Here is a 19,871-nt window from a genome sequence, read left to right as displayed (position 1 = left end):
GTGTCGTTGTTGACTAATATCGGAAGGATTACCGAGCACCTGGCATGCCAAATCGTACGCCCTCGGGTTTCTGGCATAGTCGCCGCCAGGATGGAACCCTTTCACCTTACTGAGCTCACCGGGCTTGAGGTTGGATCCGCGATAGGTAAAGGCCAGCTCGGGCATCTATCGAATCGAGCAATGGGCCGGCACTGCCCTGGCCCAGCCATAAAATCTACGGAGGCGCAGCCGAAACGGCAATGTTTGTCTAGAGCGCAAGACCCATCTTGTAGGGAGAAGTTTGTCAGCTTGGTTTATTTGGATACTGGACGACAAAATCCTCGAGTACTCTTGGACTGGCAGAACAGGGACCTCTTATAAACAGAAGACCGGAGGTTGAACAAGACGTTATGGCCATCTGCCCTTTTCGTGAATCAACAAAGGTCGACTCCCGGTCGTCGCGTTTCCCGGCTATAGTGGAAGCATAGCCATGGGACCGAGTGATTTAGTACAATATCAACATGCTTCGTATGCGTAATGCTAAGTGTTATTATCACGATCAAACGGCTCATGGTCTGTGTCTGGCGTCGGCTAATGCGCCTGCCATAGACCAAAGGCCCCCGTGGAATGGAAAAAGGATGATGAGAATCATGAATGTGCAAGTTGCTATACGCTATATATGTCGGGTAGGCAGTTAATGCAGACTGTCAACTAGTGCTGCCTGATGGGAAAACCTCGCCGTCTCGGCTCACGTATCGTCATCCACTTGGGGGGTATGGGATAGGAACCAGCCTACGCAACGCCTCATCGCGAACAAGAAACCTCATCAATCCGACTCCCCGTCCGTACCAGAAGAGCTCGTACAAGAGCTATCCTCTTCATCATCCCCTCCCCCGCTTTCTGCCCCCTCGACGCCTACGCCCCCCATGTCGTTCTCGTCCTCGCCCTCGCCGCTCCCGTCAACCTCCTCCTCTTCCAGGCCGCCCTCCTCTCGGTCCTGCTTCCTCCGCTTCGCCGAATCCCGACCCCCCTGTGCGTCTGTGCGTGCGGCGCCTCTGCGCTTGGTGCCCAGCTCTGCAGGGACCGTATCCTTGGGCCCGACCACGAATCCCGCGGGCAGCGCCTTGCCGGCCTTGAACACGTATAGCGTGGGGTATTCGAGGAGCCGCGTGTTGGCAAGTATGTCCCTCAAGCAGTCTGTCGGCTCGAGCGCGGCGATTGCCGTCGCGAGATTGGACCCTGTCGGGGGCCCGCCGAGAAAAAACCGAAACTGCCGCCGCTGCGCCTCATCGATTTCTCTCGGCCAGCTATCCCCAATGTCAGCGCCGTCGTAGCATACCCAGTGTCCCGTCAGAGGATCTTGCGCTGAGCTGGCGACGGGGTTCCATTTCGAGTCGGACAGACGCTGTGCTTCCTCCCGCCGCCCGCTTCTCAGCCCCTTCTTCCGCCCAGCCCGAGCCCTGTCATCCTGTACAGCTTGGTAGGCTTGGTATAGCGGCACGTCCTCGAGGACTTTGGACAGGCATCTGGTCATCGGCCCCTTCTCTTGGTCGGTGCCCGGGCCCTGGTCTTCGTCGCCCAGGACCAGCCACTCCACCTGCCAATTGATCCCCCCGGAGCGGCGGTTAAAGGTCGTGTTGTTCTCCCTCTGCCTCGCCATGCCCTGCGGCGCCCGCGTGATCTGGATGTTCAGCTGTCTCAGCCTATGGGCCAAGAACCGCTCGAACCGTCGTTCCCCTGTCTCCTTGGGCGCCTTGGGCGCCACCACCAGCACCTTTTTCTTCCTGCCGTCACGGCCCGTCTTCCACCGCACCTGCTGCACCGTCTGCGGCCGCAGCTCGTCTTGTCGCACGAGCCCCTTGTCGCCGACCAGCATCCTTTCCGCCCGCTCGACCGAGAGGTCCAACTTATGCAGGAAGTTGTAGTCGTGGTTGACGCCGGCGACAGTGCGCAGCTGCGACTGCGGGATAAAGACGGTCGCGTCGCGCTCGCCGCTGCACTCCGACCAGGCTTTGTGCTTCTTGACGCACGCCGCCGAGCACGTCTGCAGCTGACACCGGGGGCATTTGTATTTGGGCGTCGATACGTGGCAGATGGCGCAGAGAGACGTCAGGAGAGGATCGGCCATTGTGCTTTGGCCTGGTGCTGAGGCCCAGCGTCGTGAGTGGGTGCAAGCGAGATGGAGCGAGTCGCGACGTCACTCCAACGTTGAAGCCTCTTTTTTTTTTCGGCGAACCCTGACTACATAGATACCTAGGGCGGTGGGGGCGGGCGGCAGCATGCCATACATCCTGGGCACCTTAGGTAAGCACGATGATGTACGTGACATTCAGATTACTGTACGAGGGCCGACGACTTCCTCCCTCTCCAACCCTCAACCTACCATCCATGTCACACAACAGTTTCAATCTTCTTTGGCCCGGACAGCTGTCCTAGGAAAAGAACTGTTTCATCATGGCTTCGGGTGCACCTCGCTGCATCACGTACTCAATACGATTTCCAAACAGAATCCCAAGCCGGCAACGGTCCAGTCCCAGCTGCATCATCGAGGAGTCCTTCCTCTCTCATAGAATCGAAGATTTTGACATGTCGACAAATGAACGCGCCCGCCAAATATCTTTTACATTTTCTCCCATCGTCAAATTCCTCCGCTACGGCCGCAGTCGAGGTATAATTTGGAGATTGGACACACAGGCCTATGCCATGGAGTGTGACGAGGGTTTGTATTCTCCAGGCCGTAAACTATTGTCGGCTCTCCTGGCCAAGGAAGGGTATTAGGTGATTATCTGAGAGCCTGGCATCATGGTTGGGCTGTTCATCGAGGGCCGCCGAGAGCGCTTATCCTCGCTCCTGAGGGGCGGTGGAGCAATGACTCCGTATGCTTGGCAACGATTCCAGTCTCGTTAGGGACGCCGCTGTTATCGCTTCGGCTTTCCTCAAAAACCTCTTCGTCGTCCTCGACTATCTTGGTCGGAATGTCACCCCCTACCGCGTATTGCAGGCTGGACCGTTCCGGTGTCGTCGTGGCAGATGCAAACGACATTGCAGTGCTGCTGCGATTGGGAATCAGGTCTGGCGTGGGAGGAATGCTGGAAGGGCGACCCGCCTGGAGGCGGTTGTCATCGCCCGCCTCGTTGGTGGACACGGACCGGTCGTCGATGCCGTCATCGCTCTGGGCGGGAGACAGATTGCTCTGCCGACGGAGAGATCGCGTCTCGGCATCCTGGGCGAGCTGGAGGCCCTCGACCGCGGCCTGGCACTGATCGGCGATGTTGCGGACAATGTGGGCGATGGCGTCCGTCTTGTCCTTGAGGTGGCGGTCGGCGACGTCGAAGAAGCCCAGAGAGAGCCGTTTGCTGTTGCGCGAAGTCTTGACCACGCTTTCACTGCCGTCAACCGTCGCGTCGTCGGCATCCCCTTCCTCGGCTTCAAATTCCTGGGCCATCTCTTGCGTAAGCTCGTCGGGCTTCGTCAGAGACCGCACCAGATGCTCCATGTGGTGGCTCTGGCCGCCAATAAGGCTGCGCAGGTGCAGCACGACACGGCGGGCCTCGTCGCGCTGGCGCAGGATCGTGCTGTTGGTGTGGTGAAGCTGAGAAAGCTCCTTCTTGTTCCTCTTGCGCTCACGCTCAAGCTCCTCGGCAATCTCCTGCTGCAGGACGAGGGCCTCGAGGGCATCGTCGCGCTGCTTCTCAGTGCCAGTGAGGCGGACCGACATGCGGGCATTGTCGTCCTTTTGCTGGTCGAGCAGACCCGTCAGGCGACGGTTCTCCCTCTTGTGGTTCTCAATCTTGACCTTAAGGTCTTGAGTCTCCTTGGTGAGCTGCTCGGCAAAAGCTTGGAACTTGAGGAACTGCTGCTTCCAGCTCTCGAGCTCTTCCACAAGGTAGTTGTTTCGCTTGTTGACCTTGCTGAGCTCCGTATCCATGCGGCCCTTGAGATTGATAAAGTCCTGCCAGGCCTCAAGGGCATCACGGGAGTACTGATTCCGCTCGCGGACAATTTCGTTGAGGTGCCGCATTGACACCTTGGTCATCAGAGGCTTCTTGACGGCGCCGCCAAAGACGGCCTTGATACCCGAGTTGCGACCCATCTTCTCGCAGACATGATCCATGACGGCCGTGACCGAGTCCTGATTCCACCACTCCGGGTCCTGGATCGACTCCACCTCGCCACGCATGACGATGATCTGACCAGCCGGAACTAGCTTGCCGCCGCCGTAGGCAGAACGCAGGTGCTGGGGGACACCGGACGGGGTGACGTCACCGTTGAGAGCCTGAGTGAGTCGTGTGACAAACTTGTTTCGCTGACTGGGCGTCAGGGCAGTAGGCGGGCTGGAGGTGAGGACGAAGTTGCGATCCAGATCCACGACCAGGGCATCGGTGGGCGCCGTGAAGAGCGAGCGGCACTCGGCGGTAATACCGAGAATGTACGGACCGGGCTCCTGCACAAGCTCCTGGGCGTGGCGCGCGTGGACCACGGGCACGTACAAGCCGCTCCACTCGTAAACACGCACACAATAGCGTACGGTCTCGGCGGCCACCGTCAGCATGGCCGGATAGTGGCTGACGAAGATTATGCGTCGCGTGGGAGAGATGGCCGCCTCGACAACTCCCACAATGTTGGGGATGGACAAGCAGGTGAAGAGGGGCCACAGGGCGAAGTTCTGGAAGCCGGTGGGCGACGAGGGGAACTGATAGCAGAGGGCGTAGTCCTTCATGTCGATGCGAACGAGGTCGTTGAGACGCGGAGCCGGGAAGCTCAGGATGCGCGACACCTCTTCGGCGTGGAAGAGGTTGGTGGCCTTATTCCAGTGAATCCACATGCCCCTAAGATAGTCGCCCAGAAGATTGTACAGTGGATACCGCGAGAGGAAGGAGAGGCAGTAGGGGATCCAGTACGTCTCGTCGGCGTTGTCGTAGAAGTCGGGCTCGGTTCGCTTTCGCAGGTCGCGGATCGTCTCGGCCCTCTTGTCGTCGGCGCGGGACCAGACGCGCAGACAGATGCCGTAGAGGGTGTGGGAAGAGTCTTGCTGGAGGACAAAGGCATGGTGGACGCAGTGAGGCTGACCCCGGCCCGTGCAAATCTCGACGTCATGGGGGAAGCAGGCCTGCGCGAAGACAAACTTGGTCAGCAAGCAGTACAAGATGAGCGTGGAGACGATGGAGCGGGCGAAACTAAAAACCCACCCTCATGGCGGCATGAAGCGCGCGAGCAATCTCGTTGTCCTGCTCCAGGCGAGGGCTGCTGCCGAGAATCTCAGGCAGCCAAAACTGACCGACGGCGCCCTTCATGTGGCCAATCTTGCCCTGAGAGGGAGCCGGAGCCTTGACCCATTGCGAAGGCTCGCGACCAACACCGCAGACCATGTAGGCATGGGTGAGGGTCTTGGGGGTGCGTTGCTGGGATTTTACGGTGAGGGTCGAGGGGATTGGCTGTGTGATGCGCGAGTGTAGCGACGAGGTGCGGCTGGGGATGAGCATGTTGTCGTTTGCGCCCTGTTCGCGAGTGCCTGGACGGCCGTCGCGGTCTCCCGTCCGAGGGCGAGTCAGGGACGGGTAGGTGCCGAGAGAGGGAGGCATGGCGGGCGAGAGTCGGAAGAGCGGTGGCGAGGCGGAATGGGCGCCGGGCGTGGCTCTGCGTACTATGTCTCGCTCGCAGTTATGTGGCCGGTGTTCTCTCGCTCGAAAAAAGGAGGCGGGAGGGTTTGCTCAACGAGCCATCCGCCAGAGGGTGGTAATGTCAGAGCTTGCTCTTGGGAAAGAAGAGGGCAAGCCGAGGCAAGAAAGGCTCAAAAAGAAAAGAAAAGACGGGCAGAGCGGGTTGCGATTGAGAAGAACGAAACCCAAGCTGGCGCCGAAAGCTAGAGATAGGAGGAGCCAATGCGAGGTTGATGAAGGGATTGGAAACAAACGCTTGCTGGGCACCGAGACGGGGTGGAGGTTAGGCCAAGGCAAGGGGAAACAAGCGCAGGTCCTTGAGTGAGAGAAAGTGAGGGAGAAGCGGGATTCGAGTGGGAGAGAGGGGGGAGGAAAATGGAACGTCTGTTGCAGCTGTCTGAGATTGGGATGGAGATGGATGGAAGGATTTGGGGGGGGGGGACAGAAGGGATGGGGGGATTATTGCAGACGGGGGCAGGGGAGCGACCGCCGCGGAGCTTGGGCCACGACGACGGTGAGGAGCAGCAATCACAACACGGCAGCGCGGCCGGATGAGGAACGGTACGGTAGTTGATCCCATCTGCCTATTCTCGTCCAGGGAGGGAGGGGGAGGCTCCGTGATGCCGGGGTCCCCTGACTCACGAGAGAGACGGCCACCGAGTGGGGGCGGCCTGGTAGGTACAGGTACGGCGAAGCCTGGTCTTCGCACATAGCCGAGGGGCTCCTGCCCGGGTCTTGAGCTTTTTTTTTTGGGTGTTTCAGGCGTCTCTTTTAGGCTTAGAGTTTCTGTACTTGTGGGCTGGAACTTACCCAAGAGGGTACACGGCACATTGTACTCCGTACCGGGCAGGTAATGGGCAAGGCGAAAGTACCGGATAGCTCCTTTGCGCCTTGTTGCATGCTTCAATGTGTGCAATTCTGCCTACTGTACATGTGCATGCATGTGTGTGTGTGTGCGCGCGCGTGTATGAGTGTGTGTGTCCGTGTGTACGCGCGCGCTGCCTTGCCTTGCCGTTGCAACTATTGGCACCGAAGCGACATGGCAATCTCGTGTTGCCCTTCTGTGAGAGCATTGGATGAAGCCGGGTCCATGCGGTGCTGTATTTAACTTTACGGGGCATCTGATGTACCGTACTAACTGGTGCTGTACGGCCGAAGTGTCGGTCAGGTACCTGATCCATGTAAAGTGCCAAGTACCTCCTCCACTGAGATGCGCCCACTCGTCAGTGTACCTGCGCACGGACAGGAGTGCGTCACCGTCTTTCCTTCTCCTCGAATGGCAGGTACCGAATGAGGAGTACTCCGTACGGAGTAGGCAGTTACGGTCGCATTGAGAGAAACATGACAGAAAAACAGGGCAAAAGAGAGGAAGGAAACGCGCAAGCACACACACACACACAGGAAAAGATGGAGGGAGAGTGGGAGGCAAGGAAGGAAGATGCGTCCACACAGCCAGACAGATGTTTTCACTGCCTCCCTTCGTTCCCGAGCGCTGATATTAAGGGGAGGCCATACGACGGACCGCCCGGAGAAATTTTGGTTCGAAACTGGAAGCCAGGCATATATGATAATGAGATACCGAACAAGGCGACGGGCAAACACCCACCACGCGCGCTGGGCAGGACAGGGGGTAGGGGGCAGAGGCTACCGTACTTGCCAAGGATCGAGTGAGTAGTTCTTTCCTTGACTTGACGGCTGTCAAAATTATTGCAAACACAGCTCAGTTGCTCTTTTCCATCCGTGCTCCCCGAGCTGCGGTGGCAAGTAATAGGATGTTTGGTCGGCAATTGGCTTGATCTGGCAGTCACACAAGCTTTCGTTCGTACAGTACATGCGGGAGAAGGCAGCTAAGTAGCCCCGATAGAGGCCGCACATCCCGAGCTCAACGGTCGCTGTCAAGGCACCTTGCTAGCTGAGTAACAGTACTCGAGGGCTGAGGTGCTAAAAGAGGCGGGCAACGCGGGAAACACCGCAGTGTGCCCGTGCGGCACAAGCGCTCAACTCGGTCTGTGAAGAAGAGTCGAACCAGGCCAAAGCACTTTGCTGACTGCCTCTATTTAAGCCCCCGTCTGCCTGGCTGTTTTGATGCCCTGCTGCGTCTTGAAGATTTTTTATTTTTCACCGGAAAGGCCCTGCAGCCTCTTGGACGCAGGCAACGCAGGGCATCTACACGTTCCACTTAGGGGCGCGCATGTATACATGCAATGTACAATCATCCCACGCATGAAGACGCGCTGCGGACTGTGGATCGGTGGTATCCAGTAGCCTTAAGGCGGTGGTGCATCTCAGATGCTGTATCCGTACATGCGCAGCAGGAAGACAGCGGGTAGGCCGCCCGGCAGCGGGAAGAACAGAGATGCCCCGCCCGCCTTCACCGTTTGTGAACAGGTAATTACCCCGATGTACCAGACGGAGCGACCCCCTCGGACATGGCCGGGGCCGGGGCACGGGAGCCGTCTCTCGCTTGCCCGACGCCACCTTGCTTTTCCCATTGCCCTTGTTCCTTTTTCTCTCAACAAATGTGCCCAATTGCAAATGAGGCGCATCGTCGACACCGGTGGTGACGATGACGGTGCAGGAAGCGAATGCGCGTGCACGCCCGCAACATGCAGAGGTGCACAGAAAGGTGAGATGGACGGCACAGAGCTGAGCCCACGCCATATGCACCTGTAGGCCTTGTGCTCCGTTTTTTCTTCTTCTTTTTTACTTTTTCCTGGTTGATATTTCCAGCTCGGCCAACAGCGGGGAGAACAACAATCAACTGTGGCCTGTTGGGACCAGAGAGAGTACTGTACGCTTCGTCGCCGTTGGACATGCCCTACTCCGTGCCGGGCAGGGAGCGGTTGTGCTCACCTCGACTAGCACCTATCTGCACCTAGTGCGAAGAACGAGCGGCACCTGTGACCATCACTCATCGTAGTCCTGCGTTGCTGAGCTTGCATAAGGCGTGCAGCTGCATGTTTGCGCACATGGCGCCTCGGCCCGTGCAGAGTCCATGTTTTCCTGGTCGCTGGAAGCCAATGTCGCAATGGCTACGGATACTCTGCGTACGTACTGTACTGTAACTGACAGTGTCGGTTCGTCGGGGATATGCGCGGGAAATGAGCAATCTGTTGCTTAGCAAGGCAGACGCCGGCCAACCAGAGGAGAGCGTTCGGAGACAGCAACCAACGCCCTCCTGCCTTAATTTGCTATCAAGGTCTTGGTCGGTAGATTGCGGACCGCATCAACAATGGTCCGCCCACCCCGACGCAGCCCACGTGCCTGTCTTTCAACTGCACTCTCTTAAGGATAATAAAGCTTGAAGCCTTGAAACACCTCGGAGAACTTGAGATGGTGGGTGCCCCCTGAACACGTACGACTGATCCGGGGAAACGCAGCTTGGCTACTTCTCGTGGTCTCTTCGCCGCTTCGCGACTGCCAGATTCCCCACACGTGGCCCCCTCCACAATGCGGCTTCAGCTCTGCAGAAGCACGTTTGAAACGTGCAGGTGGACTCGCAAACGGGCCCTTGCCAACGTCCCATGTCGGCCCTGGCCACAAAGCAACCTGCATCATGGTTGGACCCAGTTTAGACGTCTACAAAACTCTCTTACCCCGTCCCGCTGGACCAAGATTCTTCTCGCCTTGACCTTGGTTCGATTTCAAGGCTGGTTTCAAACCCCAGCTCCTGCAGCCCCCCGTTGCCTACTGCACGACTGGTGAGCCCCGGGGGGTCCAGCCCTCACGTGCCCATCTTTCAGTCGTCGTCACGGATAGCTTTCTTGGCTGCACGTTCAACTTTAAAGACATTCGAGGGAAACTGGTTCAGCAGATCGCATGGTTCGTCGACGCAGAGAGGTGTCAGGCTGATCCCGTCTTGATGGCCGTAACACTCATCAAAAGCCCGAGCCATATCCTCGTGAGGCGCATTGAGAGCATTCGTCAGCTCCTGGGTGCGCACATGAGGCGCAGTCAACATGAGGAACCGCTCCAGGTCGGCCACCTCGAGGTCCTTTCCTGCAAAAAGCTGTTGTGGCCAACCCTGGTGGGACTCTTGGACCGTACAGTACGCTGCGGAGAGGCCGGAACACCCATTGTGACCAGAGCTGTCCAGACATAGACTTATGGTGTAGTGGGGAAAGCCGCTGACAACTTTACCGGGAGTGCACACGGCATCGGCAATGTAAAAGCACTCGAAACTAGGAGTCCTGTAGTGGTGTCTTCCTTGGTGCGCCACTAGGAGCTGGGCGAGGGGCAGAGGTGGAAGACATTGGATGACGCAACGCTCAGCTGATGAGGAAGCCACAATCGCCCCTCGAGGCTACTGACATACGACGTGGAGAGATACAGCGCTCCCTCAGCGAGACCGTGGTCTGAGTTAGAGCACGCGGCAAACACATGGTGGTCGGCATGCTCGTCCTCCCGATCTGCTGACTCAAAGGCAGGATCGAGCCGGGCCTGTCCCGTCCAACGGGTCTGGCAGCTTCTGAGGCGTCGCCGGGGTGTTCATGTGTGAGTTCACTGCGGTGGCCTGATCAAACGCTCGACGTTTCAAGGCGGCGCCGGCATCTTCAACAAGGAGGTTCGGATACATGCTCCAGTCGAGGTATGGCCGGCCTCCATAGGCTAGCTCGAGAAGCTCGATATTTGTTCTCGAGCAGCAGCTTTCCACCGCCTCTTGTGGGTCGAGAATTCCCCGTACATCTTGAGAGAAATCCAGAATTATATACAACAAAAGGTAATACAATGAATGCGCAACCGTACAATCTACAACAAGGTGGTTCTACTATTATCCCCGAATCATCCCTGCCATAATCTTCTAGCCAACACAACAAGGTGGTCCAGCACTTTTTCTATTACCATCATAAGCCGGTAGTTCTAACTCACCACCTAGAGAACAGGTTCTTATTTCCGCATCATTATGAACTTAGACATAATACAATTGATAAGTTAGATAATCGGTTTGCTAATGCCTCCACGTAGGTTAGGAGGAATAGAGGTGGTTCCAGGTAATTCGACGTGAGAAGGCTTCTCATCATCGCCCGAGCCCTCTTTTCACGCAGGGACAGGCGGGCCACGTACGAAAGTCTAGTCGGATGGAGAGGCTGAGGCGCTGTTGTGATTCCGAGCCACCGGCCCTTGGGCCACACCTCTTGACGCTAGGCGACAATCTCGAGCGCGTTGCATTCATCCAGCTTTTGTGCTCTCGAAGCTGAAACGCCGAGGGTGTGACTTGCCACGAGTGATTGTGGCTCGATGAGAGAGTATCGGTCCGGCTCGTCTGTCAGGCGGCACTCCTCAGTCTCTTCATCGGACTGCATCCGGGAGCGAGTGTGAAGATATTGCCGGACGGGTCGAAGCATGTGGCTCTCTAGGTTCTCGTCACCGAACCAAGCTATACGTCACGTCATGATGAGCCGTCTTTTCCCCAGGATCAAGGGGAAGAGGTAAACCTGCCGGAAGACCAGACGAAGCCATATCGAGCATGGTCCAAGTCGCTAGCATCCAATACGGCGATGCCTTCCTCGTTCTGCTCCTTGTCGTAAGGCGTGTCTATTGGCTGATAGTCACGGGGAGTGATGTCGCGGCCGCTCAAGTCGTAGCTCGACGCGACGGCAAGACAGGTTGTGATGAGGGGAAGGGGCCCGAGGCTTACTGCGAGTCTGAAGCTGAGGCCGTGGCTGACCCCTCTCAGGGAGCTGTGCTTGGCAAGAAGAGGCCTCACCGCTGTCACCATCACTGTTGTCATCATTTCCACCGTTACCCCCGTCACCACTATCGTCCTCCTCTCCATCCTCATCACCATCCTGATCTGGACCACAGCTCGGGTGAGGACTCTAGGAGGCTGCTGCGAGGCTCCATTATACTGCCTGCCGTGACCTCCCGAATGCCTCCTGACTCAAGGGCACGTCACACTTCACACCCAAGTGAACAGGACAGCTTATCCCGCCCTCTTAACAGCCGGATAGGCCCACTTTCGCCCACGGCACGGGAGGGCCTGTTGAGTGTTTTCAAGCCAGAACCCAGTCACATGGAATGTTGAAATGCGAGGCGTCTCCATTATCGCTTAACAATTTCTTTATCAGTGCATGATAAATGCTGTCTTTCGTTCGGCATTGAATTCGGCCCACGAGGTGTCGGCCCACGAGGTGGAAAGGTCCAGAAAGAACGGAGCACGCTTGCAGATCTTTCGATTTCCCAATTTCATTCTGGGGAGGGTTTCCTCGTCATTGGGCATGTGCTTGGATATTTCTTAATCTTGTTGTGGTCTTGCCCCCCTTTTCTGAACGAAATACCAAGTCAGTGCGCGGCACGAAGTGTCCAATAGACGGCGAGTCGTGGTCTAGTACAGTACATACAAAGCAGCCTCTGACTAGCCAAAGCGTGGGCATAAGGATGAAGATCCATCATGCATAATGTTTACCCATGACACCAATAGCACAAGGCAAATACAAGGCAGTATATATGGGAATGGAAATCTGGTTCCCGAGATGCATTGTGAAACAGACTCCTTAGTAAGTCAGAAAACGGTTCACGCGGTTCTCTTATGACATTGCTCTGAATTCTATCGCAAAGCCGGCTAAATCCCATGTCGCATTGCTGGCAAAGTCATGACTGGAGCGCGAGTTGAGTTTGCAAGCTGAGAAGTGGCAAGTATTGATTCACATCTGCATCTTTCGGGTGAGTAGTCTCGCTGCAATGGTCAATACTGCAGATTACCCGGTACTTTCAAAAAGACTAGTTGCAAAAGATCAGTTGTCATTCTACCACTCTCTTAAAGTTTACTTTGCTATGTGATGCAACAGCACGAGGGCGTGTTCTAGCCCATCTTTAACAAAACGCTTGATACAGAGGTCTCGTTTCCCATATTAATCAGGATAACCCTTGACATATAATGATCACACTTCATAGGCATTGTTCTAAAATGTAGCACTTCAGGCATTTCGATCTGTTCGTGTGGTGGGTGGGTGGTAAGACGGCCCCGGCCTGTAGAGGGCACATGCCAGCTCCTCATATGTGGACGCACAAGAATGCAGTGCAGGCACTCGTATTGAAGAATCAGGTCACAGTCTGCAATTCGCCACTTGCATAACGGCAAGTTTTCGCCAATGTTCACCCACCACCGTTAGTCTCAGTCCTCGTCATCTGCCCGCTCGCATCGGGCACGTTGAGCGCCACCAATAGACCGGCTTGTACGATGCAGCAGACCCAGTTCTGCGACCTATTAGCAGTGACCTCTACATTAAAAGAGGGGCGTGCAGTGAACACTATGGACCAATCTTCGGCTTTGGCCCTGTATATAGAAGGGCCTTTCCCCTCCGTGGTGGACGTGGTCGAACGGCCATTGATTCTCTGGTGAATACATGCCCTACCTCTACGCGTGACCAGAACATCTTACTGCCCTTGGAACCATTCTTGGGGTACTCCTGTTGGCTCACGCTCCGAAACTCTGTGGCTTTATGAATGCCCGATTCGCCTTTGTCGAGACCGCTATTACTGATCGCCCTGACTTTGCGAAAAGCTGTCGCAGTCTGAATACTCAAAATGCCAGTCTATCGAGTAGGTAAGACTATGCCTCAACATAAACAAAGTATTGCAGCAGCAATGAAGGGGCCCAAAGTTGGATATACAAGGAAGGCTAAAAGTCTTGAATCGCCTCAAGCCAGGTATAACGGAGGAACGAAAACAGACTTTTATCAGGCTATCTCAACAACTAAAAGAAGAGATTCCAGGTGCGACGCCGCCTCGGCACTCTTTTGATAAGTAACAATAAAAGCTTTGCAGGCTAAGTTCAGTCTTGTCCGTCTTAGACATCGTATCTCTCGAGCTTGGACCAGACAGAGACATGGCGCGAACAAAGGGATTCGATTTGGGTATTGTTGTTTGCTTTGCAAGTTTTGAACACCATGGCAATTTCATGGCCCATCCTGCTCATCTACGGTGAGAATTGCTCTACTTACCCATTACAAGTCTTTCGACTGCATGTGCCTGTTCTATGCAAAGTCAGCTTCTAATTGTTCATGACAGGATGCGAGATATGCGAGAAGAAATGTGCGAAGACAGTCTTTCCTTTGTCTTTGAGTTCTAGGAGATCGCCTGAGGTCGAGTCCCTTATGGCTCGTCCTTTACCCTCACCTGGTTGTTCATAATCCTCGCTGGCCAGCCAGTCTCACAGAGTTTTATCTCGAGCACTACTATTGCCCAAGATCGAATCTCTATTTGGCCAACGGCGCATGCATCACTCGATATTTCCCAGCGCGCTCAGGCCTCGCCTCATGATTCCTCTGTGCTATTTTCTCCACTTGGTCATGACCCAGAAGACGGCTTGTACGAAGTAGTGCGCGAGGCACAGCATTTGTGAACCTGTGGCTGGATGGGCTTCGGCAACATTCCGCCGCCTTTGAGCCCACCGTCTCCATCATGACCGCGTGTGAACGGGGACCACAGACGTAGAGCACTGAGTCAAAGCCCAGGATGAGGTACCGCATTTATGTTGTTTGCCGTATACCTACCTCCCTGCAGGCGTCGAACAGCATTTTATGGCTGAAACGGGGCGCGTGGGGAGACTCGATGCGGTTGTCCTCGGCCCGTCTCATTGCGTGATTGTCATACGTGATAAACGACGACAGCGGAGATGATGCTCAGAGAAGCGGACGGCCCGTCGCTGCGCTGAGATGGATCGTGTCGTGGTCTGGTTGGCCTGGATCGTGTGGTGTATCACTCGAGATCAGCAAGTAGGATTCAGCCATAGTACACATGCACGAAGGATGAACGAATTATTGCCCTATTAATATTACGTGTGATGTTGCCGCATCCTGTGGAAATCCCGTGGGCTCATTGGCTGAAGATTAGTATTCAGCCAGCCATCATCCATCTTCACGTCAAGCCTCTCTGTCGGGAGGCGCTCCATATTTCGTCTGTTTGTCCTGAAACCATCGCGGTTCATCCGTGTACACCCTACCAGGGAGATGTGTAAAGCTTCGACGACAAACGACTTCTGCCATGACATAAAGGATTCCGAGAAAGCCACATGTTTACCCGTATGCATCATGCTCAGGCAACTGTATGATGCAGGGGTTGGAGATGTGGCATCGTCGTGCTACCTGTGTGCCCTGGGCAGGCTTTCGGGCAATCTGTACCAGGATGATGCTCCGATTCGATCAGGTTTTTGATGTCGTACACCTTTCACCCAACAACCGTTCGAAGACTGGCGCCCCCTTGCTACTCTTCACCACTTTGCCCGGCCTGACTGCGGTCGTGCGTACCCCTGCGATCTCCTCGCTAGGGACTTGGATAAAGATTGTTTGACCCATGTAACAATTCGCTCTTTTGACGCTTCACCTCACCGAAGTGAAGTCGGCAACATGTGCACCAGCGCTCCGATTAAGCTTGATTACACGCTGCGTGACCTGTACGACATCGACAACGAAGACGAATCCTACCCGACCTTGGCCTTCTGTCCTGTAGAGGCCAAGGACTGTGCTGCATTCTCACCGAAAAAGTTCATCTACCACTATGGGCTGCGGACGGCGGAGACAGTCGATAACTCCTGGCTGGCGCTGGCACTCAAGATCCTCCCCCAGCGACATGGGTTCATGGCTGGCAAGATGCCAATGGTCGTACTCGACTTGGAGGTCACCCAAATCGAGCCCGATATCGGCTTCATGAACAAAGTTGACATTAGCCTCACCTTCTCGCGGCTACGGCACGATCAACGGCCCACGGTGAGCTTTACCACAGACCCCAGCCAAGTTCCCCTGAAGCCTGGGAGCCCCGTCGCCATCGCAATGCCTTCCGATTGCGTATCGCATCTGCCCCATCTCATAGACCCGGTTATACACTACGAGATTCTATCGAAGCGCTGGTTAGCCCTTGCCGGACTACCAACGCCGCCTTCAGCGGTCATCGATCCTCTCCTTCAGCCAGATTGCATCCACAACTCTACCCGCCTCGAGTCAGAGATTGCCCATATGACTGCGTCACTCGACACGTACGCAGCATCCTTTGTTGCCAAGCTTCCCCAGACCGTGTCGGGAAAGGGAGTCTTTTTCGTGTCCTCCGAGGACGACCGGGCACATGTGAAGGGGCTGCTCGGCGTCCAGCTCCAGGAGATGCTCGCGGAAATCCACAGCGCCAATCTTCACCTGTATCCATGCTCTCTCGTCTTGCAGGACTACATTCCAGGAGCGGCGGTTGGGCTGTCGATCTTTGTGACGCGCAAGGGGCGTGGAATCTTCATCGCCTGTTGTGAACAGCAGTTTAACAAACGGGGCCATTGGGTCGGAGGCTCCATCTCGTATCAAGGCCAGGCGGCCCTGCAGCAAAAGTTTGACGGGCTCACGGAAGAGGTTGCCCGGTGTCTGCATCGGAAAGGCTACTACGGGCCCGTTGGACTAGACGTCATCACCAACGCCTCCGGCGAGCACTTCATTGTTGACCTCAACGCCCGCGTCATGGGGACTTATCACCTGGGACCCCTCACGAATCACTTTGCGCAACGAGGACTAAGCAAAGCCGCCGTGGTTTTGGAGTACTTTACATGTCCGAGGGCCGCATTTGAAGAGGCCTTTGCCGATGAAATCCGAGATGGCAGCCTGATCATTACTGGCTGGACGCACGGCGAGTCGATGCGGCTCAGCCACGGGTTTCTGACGGTCGGGGGAAGCGACTCGTCGGAGATGGAGAAAATACTTGAAAAGGTTAAGGCTCATGTCATTCAGGAGCAATGACCCATGCCCTAGCAGTGTCAACTAGACACAGAAAGAAGTACGGATAGCCAATGGAGCATTGAATCTATAAAGACAAGCCACATTCAGTCCCCCTGTCTCAAATAATTTTAGCTCAAACGCCGGCAGGAGCCGCGGGACGTATCGACGTTGTAAATACTGTCAAATGTGAACTGTCAGTTCTCATTACTAGATGTCACCGAGGCCTGAGCAGTTGACAGCTCACCATCACACCGATTGGAACACGCAAAAATATATATTGCGGCACACTTCCGATCAACCCTGACAAGTCTTGTTTCGGCACTCCTTTTCGGTATGTCTTCCCAAGCGGGAGAAAAGATGCCGCACGAGAGCGCAGCGAGCTACCCAAACGCTAGCCGTTGCGTGTATTCGGGGCTGCCACGAATAGCTCGGGGATCAAATGCCTCGAGACCTTGGGCAGACATGCACACGCTGTCTGTAAGCCACATTAAGCATGGACACTGCGGTCGCACAGAAGATCGCCATTGAGGAATCGGGTACGACGCATGAGGAAAACCGACTGGGCTTTCGCCTCCGCCGTCAGCCTAACTGCCAAGCCGTGGACAGCTGAAGACGAGTCCGTCAACCCTCAGGCTCGACGCACGATGCTGCGCTTCGGTTTACTCAACAGCTGCAAAGAAGTCTCTAGTTTAATCACATTATGTTTTCAACGGCAATGTGGACAAGCACGCTCGGCATCCGCCGCTCTGTCCATTGGACTTGCCCCCCAGAGCATCCCCCTTCAAGTCGGATTGCTGCTTGCTGCGTAGTTTCTGAAACTTACGTTGCGTACTCGCCGAGTCTAGAAACCTCAATTATATGTATGTAGTGCAAAAGGTCCTGTAACTAGTGCCGCTGGTCTGCATTGCGATGCATTACAAGCTCCAGGTTTACCGGATAGAGAAGACGTCAACGCAATTTAGGATATTCCATGGCACTCATGTGAAAGCCGTGGGAAATCAAAGCAGGCACATGATATCGAAACCAAGGTTTATTCAAGATGCGGCTACAAGAAAACCCTGGTTTCTCTCCTCATCGTTGTCTCCCGCATAATATCAAGCAGTTACCTAGACAACTGCCGAGTGAAACTGGGTCAAGCGTGCTCCAGCTCGAAGACGACCGACAGCGTCAGAGTCTCGATGAGGTGTTTCTTCACACAACGCCATCCACCTTCAGCGAAGACGCCCTCCCACTCCTCCAAGGTGGGTAAGTAGACGCCCATCATGGCGTGGCCGAGCTCGAAGCCAAGGGTGAAGACGGGGATGTTGTCCTCGCTGACGGCATGCTTGGACTGCACGTCGCCGAGCAAGATCCGAGTGGCATCGCCGAGCAGGAAACGGCGGACGCTAGGGAAGGCCTCACGCAGCCGCCTCAGGGTGGCGATACAGTTGTCGCGGGGCCAGAAGTCGTGGCCCATCATGAAGCACGTAAGCAGGTCGACGGGGGCAAACTCGTCGCGGAAGCTCATGTCACGGGCGTCGCCCTCTGCAAAGGAGAGACGGTTGGACAGACCGCGGTCTGCAGCTTCGGCCACGGCGACCTCGATGGCTGGACCGGCGAGGTCGACGCCGATGCCGACGGCGCCGGGGTGGCGGTCGAGGATTTGCATCAGCCGCTCGCCGCTGCCGCACCCAAGGTCGACGACGGCCGAGAAGCGGTAGTCGAGGCCGTCCACGGCGGCCCAAAAGGCCGGATCGAAGTACTGGTGGTTGATGTCGCGGCAGGCGTAGGCAATATCAGCCGGGTCTCGACGATAGAAGTCGCCGGTCCGGTTCTCGTTACGCAGCACCGCCGGCATCTGCGCGAAGAGACCGCCGGAGCCGAGGCTGAGCCAGTGAAAGGTCGACTTGTTCCGGTAGGCCTCGTGCAGTAGCTTTCCCGCCACCACCATGACTGTGTCGTCCTGGCGCCGGACCACGTCGACGGCGGCCAGCGCGGCGACGAGGCCCTCCAACGAGCCTTCATCAAGCCCACGATGGCTTGCAAACTTGGTGATGTGCAGCTTCTTCTGGTCTCGCAGCTCATCCAGCACGCCGAGCTCCCACGCGGCCCCAATGGCGGCGGCTGCAACGGCCGAGTTGAAGACGGACGCAATGGCGCGCTCGGAGTCGAATATGGTGGAAATCATCTTGGCCAACTGAGATGGATTTTGTCCTTCTTTGTACCAAATTCAAACGTGACTTGGATTCAGGAGCATATGATGAGTGAGAACATGGTCAAACGATCTATCGCAACTTGATATATATATATATATATATGTATGTATGTATGTATACTCACCAGGGGGATTCAGGCTTCCTAGGTTACGGACCAGTACCCGGCATATATCTGTTGCGCTTTTACCCAGTGGACCAATATCCTTTTGTGAGCCAGCTAAACGATGATGATCCACTACTCTGAGAGCTGAGGGTGCGTGGCTGAACTATCTCGCTTTGTATTATGACACGGGAAATTTCCGATAGTTGTCCCGCGATGCAGGAGGGGGCGCCTCACCCGGACGTGCTATGCAACAATGCCCGAGCCGATATACGCCAGCCCGTTGGCGGCTTCGAGGTGGCGCGTCAGTGCCTTCATTTCATTGGTTGCTATAAAGGGCACAATCTCTTTCGAGACTTTTCAATCACACGAGAGAGGCTGGGTTTTGCATATAGTGTGCGAGTTGTTGGATTGTCAAAACAAGAAGCGAAATGTCTCTTCGCTCTTCAGCTTGAAGCTTATCCAGTACTTCATCGCACGTAGAGGCGAAGTTTACATGGGACTCGTCCGTATCATGCCCCGTATTGATCCCCCGAGTGACGTATGCAGGTGCTGCAGGAAGCATAAGCCCTGTTCGCTGACCGGTTCGTTTACTCTCGGTGTTAAGAGATCCAAGGATGAGGATCACCCGACTTGGTGTTTTCTAACTGCGTCTTGTCGCAGCATTTGTCAACATCGAACCGGTGGCCGGCCACAAACATAGACGCGGCAGGCGGCGGAGCAATGCTATTTGCGTGCTGTTGTTGGAGCCAGTACACAGACACATGCAGTATCCCGTACTCTATACACGGCATGTCTTCAACCTCTCGGGGCATTGTACCGTGCATGGACGGGCTTCATTCATGCATTTAGCATTGGAACGGAGCAGGCCGGCTGAAAGCCATGGTTCCACAGCGAACGCTCAGGCCTGTAAATAAACAATACAATTGGCCAGCGTTTGCGAAGGACCTGTGTATGCATCGTTGGCGCAGTTTCGGCCATCTGATGGCCCATCATAATTCTACCCTTCTGCAGCGTCCAGGTCCTGCATCCCTCTACCTCTGTTGCAATCCTCGGTCTGCCGTTCGAGTCACTCCGAGATTGTGCCCAACTCCTCAGGATTAGCTGTGAAAACTGCGCCTCTGAGGTCTGAGACTCAGCTTGCAGTTTCTTACGCCTCTATGTTGTTGAATCAGTCACAATTGGGTTGTTGCAGTTGTTGCCGAGCCGTCTTTCTTCTTGGACAACCACTGAGTTATGCCGGCAG

The 19,871-nt window shown here is 55.6% G+C and overlaps 5 protein-coding genes across 5 annotated transcripts; 1 reads left to right on the top strand and 4 right to left on the bottom strand.

Annotated features, from left to right (window-relative positions):
- Positions 1-805: 805 nt before the first annotated feature.
- On the bottom strand, positions 806-2,107 carry HRG_02534 (zinc finger domain-containing protein; the record flags this gene model as incomplete). Its single annotated transcript, XM_044861005.1, has 3 exons — positions 806-1,258; positions 1,319-2,023; positions 2,066-2,107. The coding sequence occupies 3 exons, from the start codon at positions 2,105-2,107 to the stop codon at positions 806-808; spliced, it is 1,200 nt and encodes a 399-aa protein (XP_044724638.1).
- Positions 2,108-2,794: 687 nt separating this feature from the next.
- Positions 2,795-5,561, bottom strand: HRG_02533 (DENN (AEX-3) domain-containing protein; the record flags this gene model as incomplete). The annotated part of the gene is made up of 2 exons (XM_044861004.1): positions 2,795-5,089; positions 5,169-5,561. 2 exons carry the CDS (start codon positions 5,559-5,561, stop codon positions 2,795-2,797), a joined length of 2,688 nt encoding a protein of 895 aa, XP_044724637.1.
- Positions 5,562-9,378: 3,817 nt separating this feature from the next.
- HRG_02532 (uncharacterized protein) lies at positions 9,379-11,370 on the bottom strand (the record flags this gene model as incomplete). Its single annotated transcript, XM_044861003.1, has 4 exons — positions 9,379-9,864; positions 9,951-10,079; positions 10,144-10,273; positions 11,075-11,370. 4 exons carry the CDS (start codon positions 11,368-11,370, stop codon positions 9,379-9,381), a joined length of 1,041 nt encoding a protein of 346 aa, XP_044724636.1.
- Positions 11,371-14,986: 3,616 nt separating this feature from the next.
- On the top strand, positions 14,987-16,351 carry HRG_02531 (ATP-grasp domain-containing protein; the record flags this gene model as incomplete). Its single annotated transcript, XM_044861002.1, has 1 exon — positions 14,987-16,351. The coding sequence occupies one exon, from the start codon at positions 14,987-14,989 to the stop codon at positions 16,349-16,351; it is 1,365 nt and encodes a 454-aa protein (XP_044724635.1).
- Positions 16,352-17,462: 1,111 nt separating this feature from the next.
- HRG_02530 (methyltransferase domain-containing protein) lies at positions 17,463-18,497 on the bottom strand (the record flags this gene model as incomplete). Its single annotated transcript, XM_044861001.1, has 1 exon — positions 17,463-18,497. The coding sequence occupies one exon, from the start codon at positions 18,495-18,497 to the stop codon at positions 17,463-17,465; it is 1,035 nt and encodes a 344-aa protein (XP_044724634.1).
- Between the last annotated feature and the right edge of the window lie 1,374 nt (positions 18,498-19,871).

The sequence above is a fragment of the Hirsutella rhossiliensis genome, assembly GCF_020360975.1.
Source record: "Hirsutella rhossiliensis strain HR02 chromosome Unknown scaffold00002, whole genome shotgun sequence".
NCBI lineage: Eukaryota > Fungi > Ascomycota > Sordariomycetes > Hypocreales > Ophiocordycipitaceae > Hirsutella > Hirsutella rhossiliensis.
Note: the sequence above shows the minus strand (reverse complement) of the source record. Positions and strands in the feature narration are given on the sequence as shown.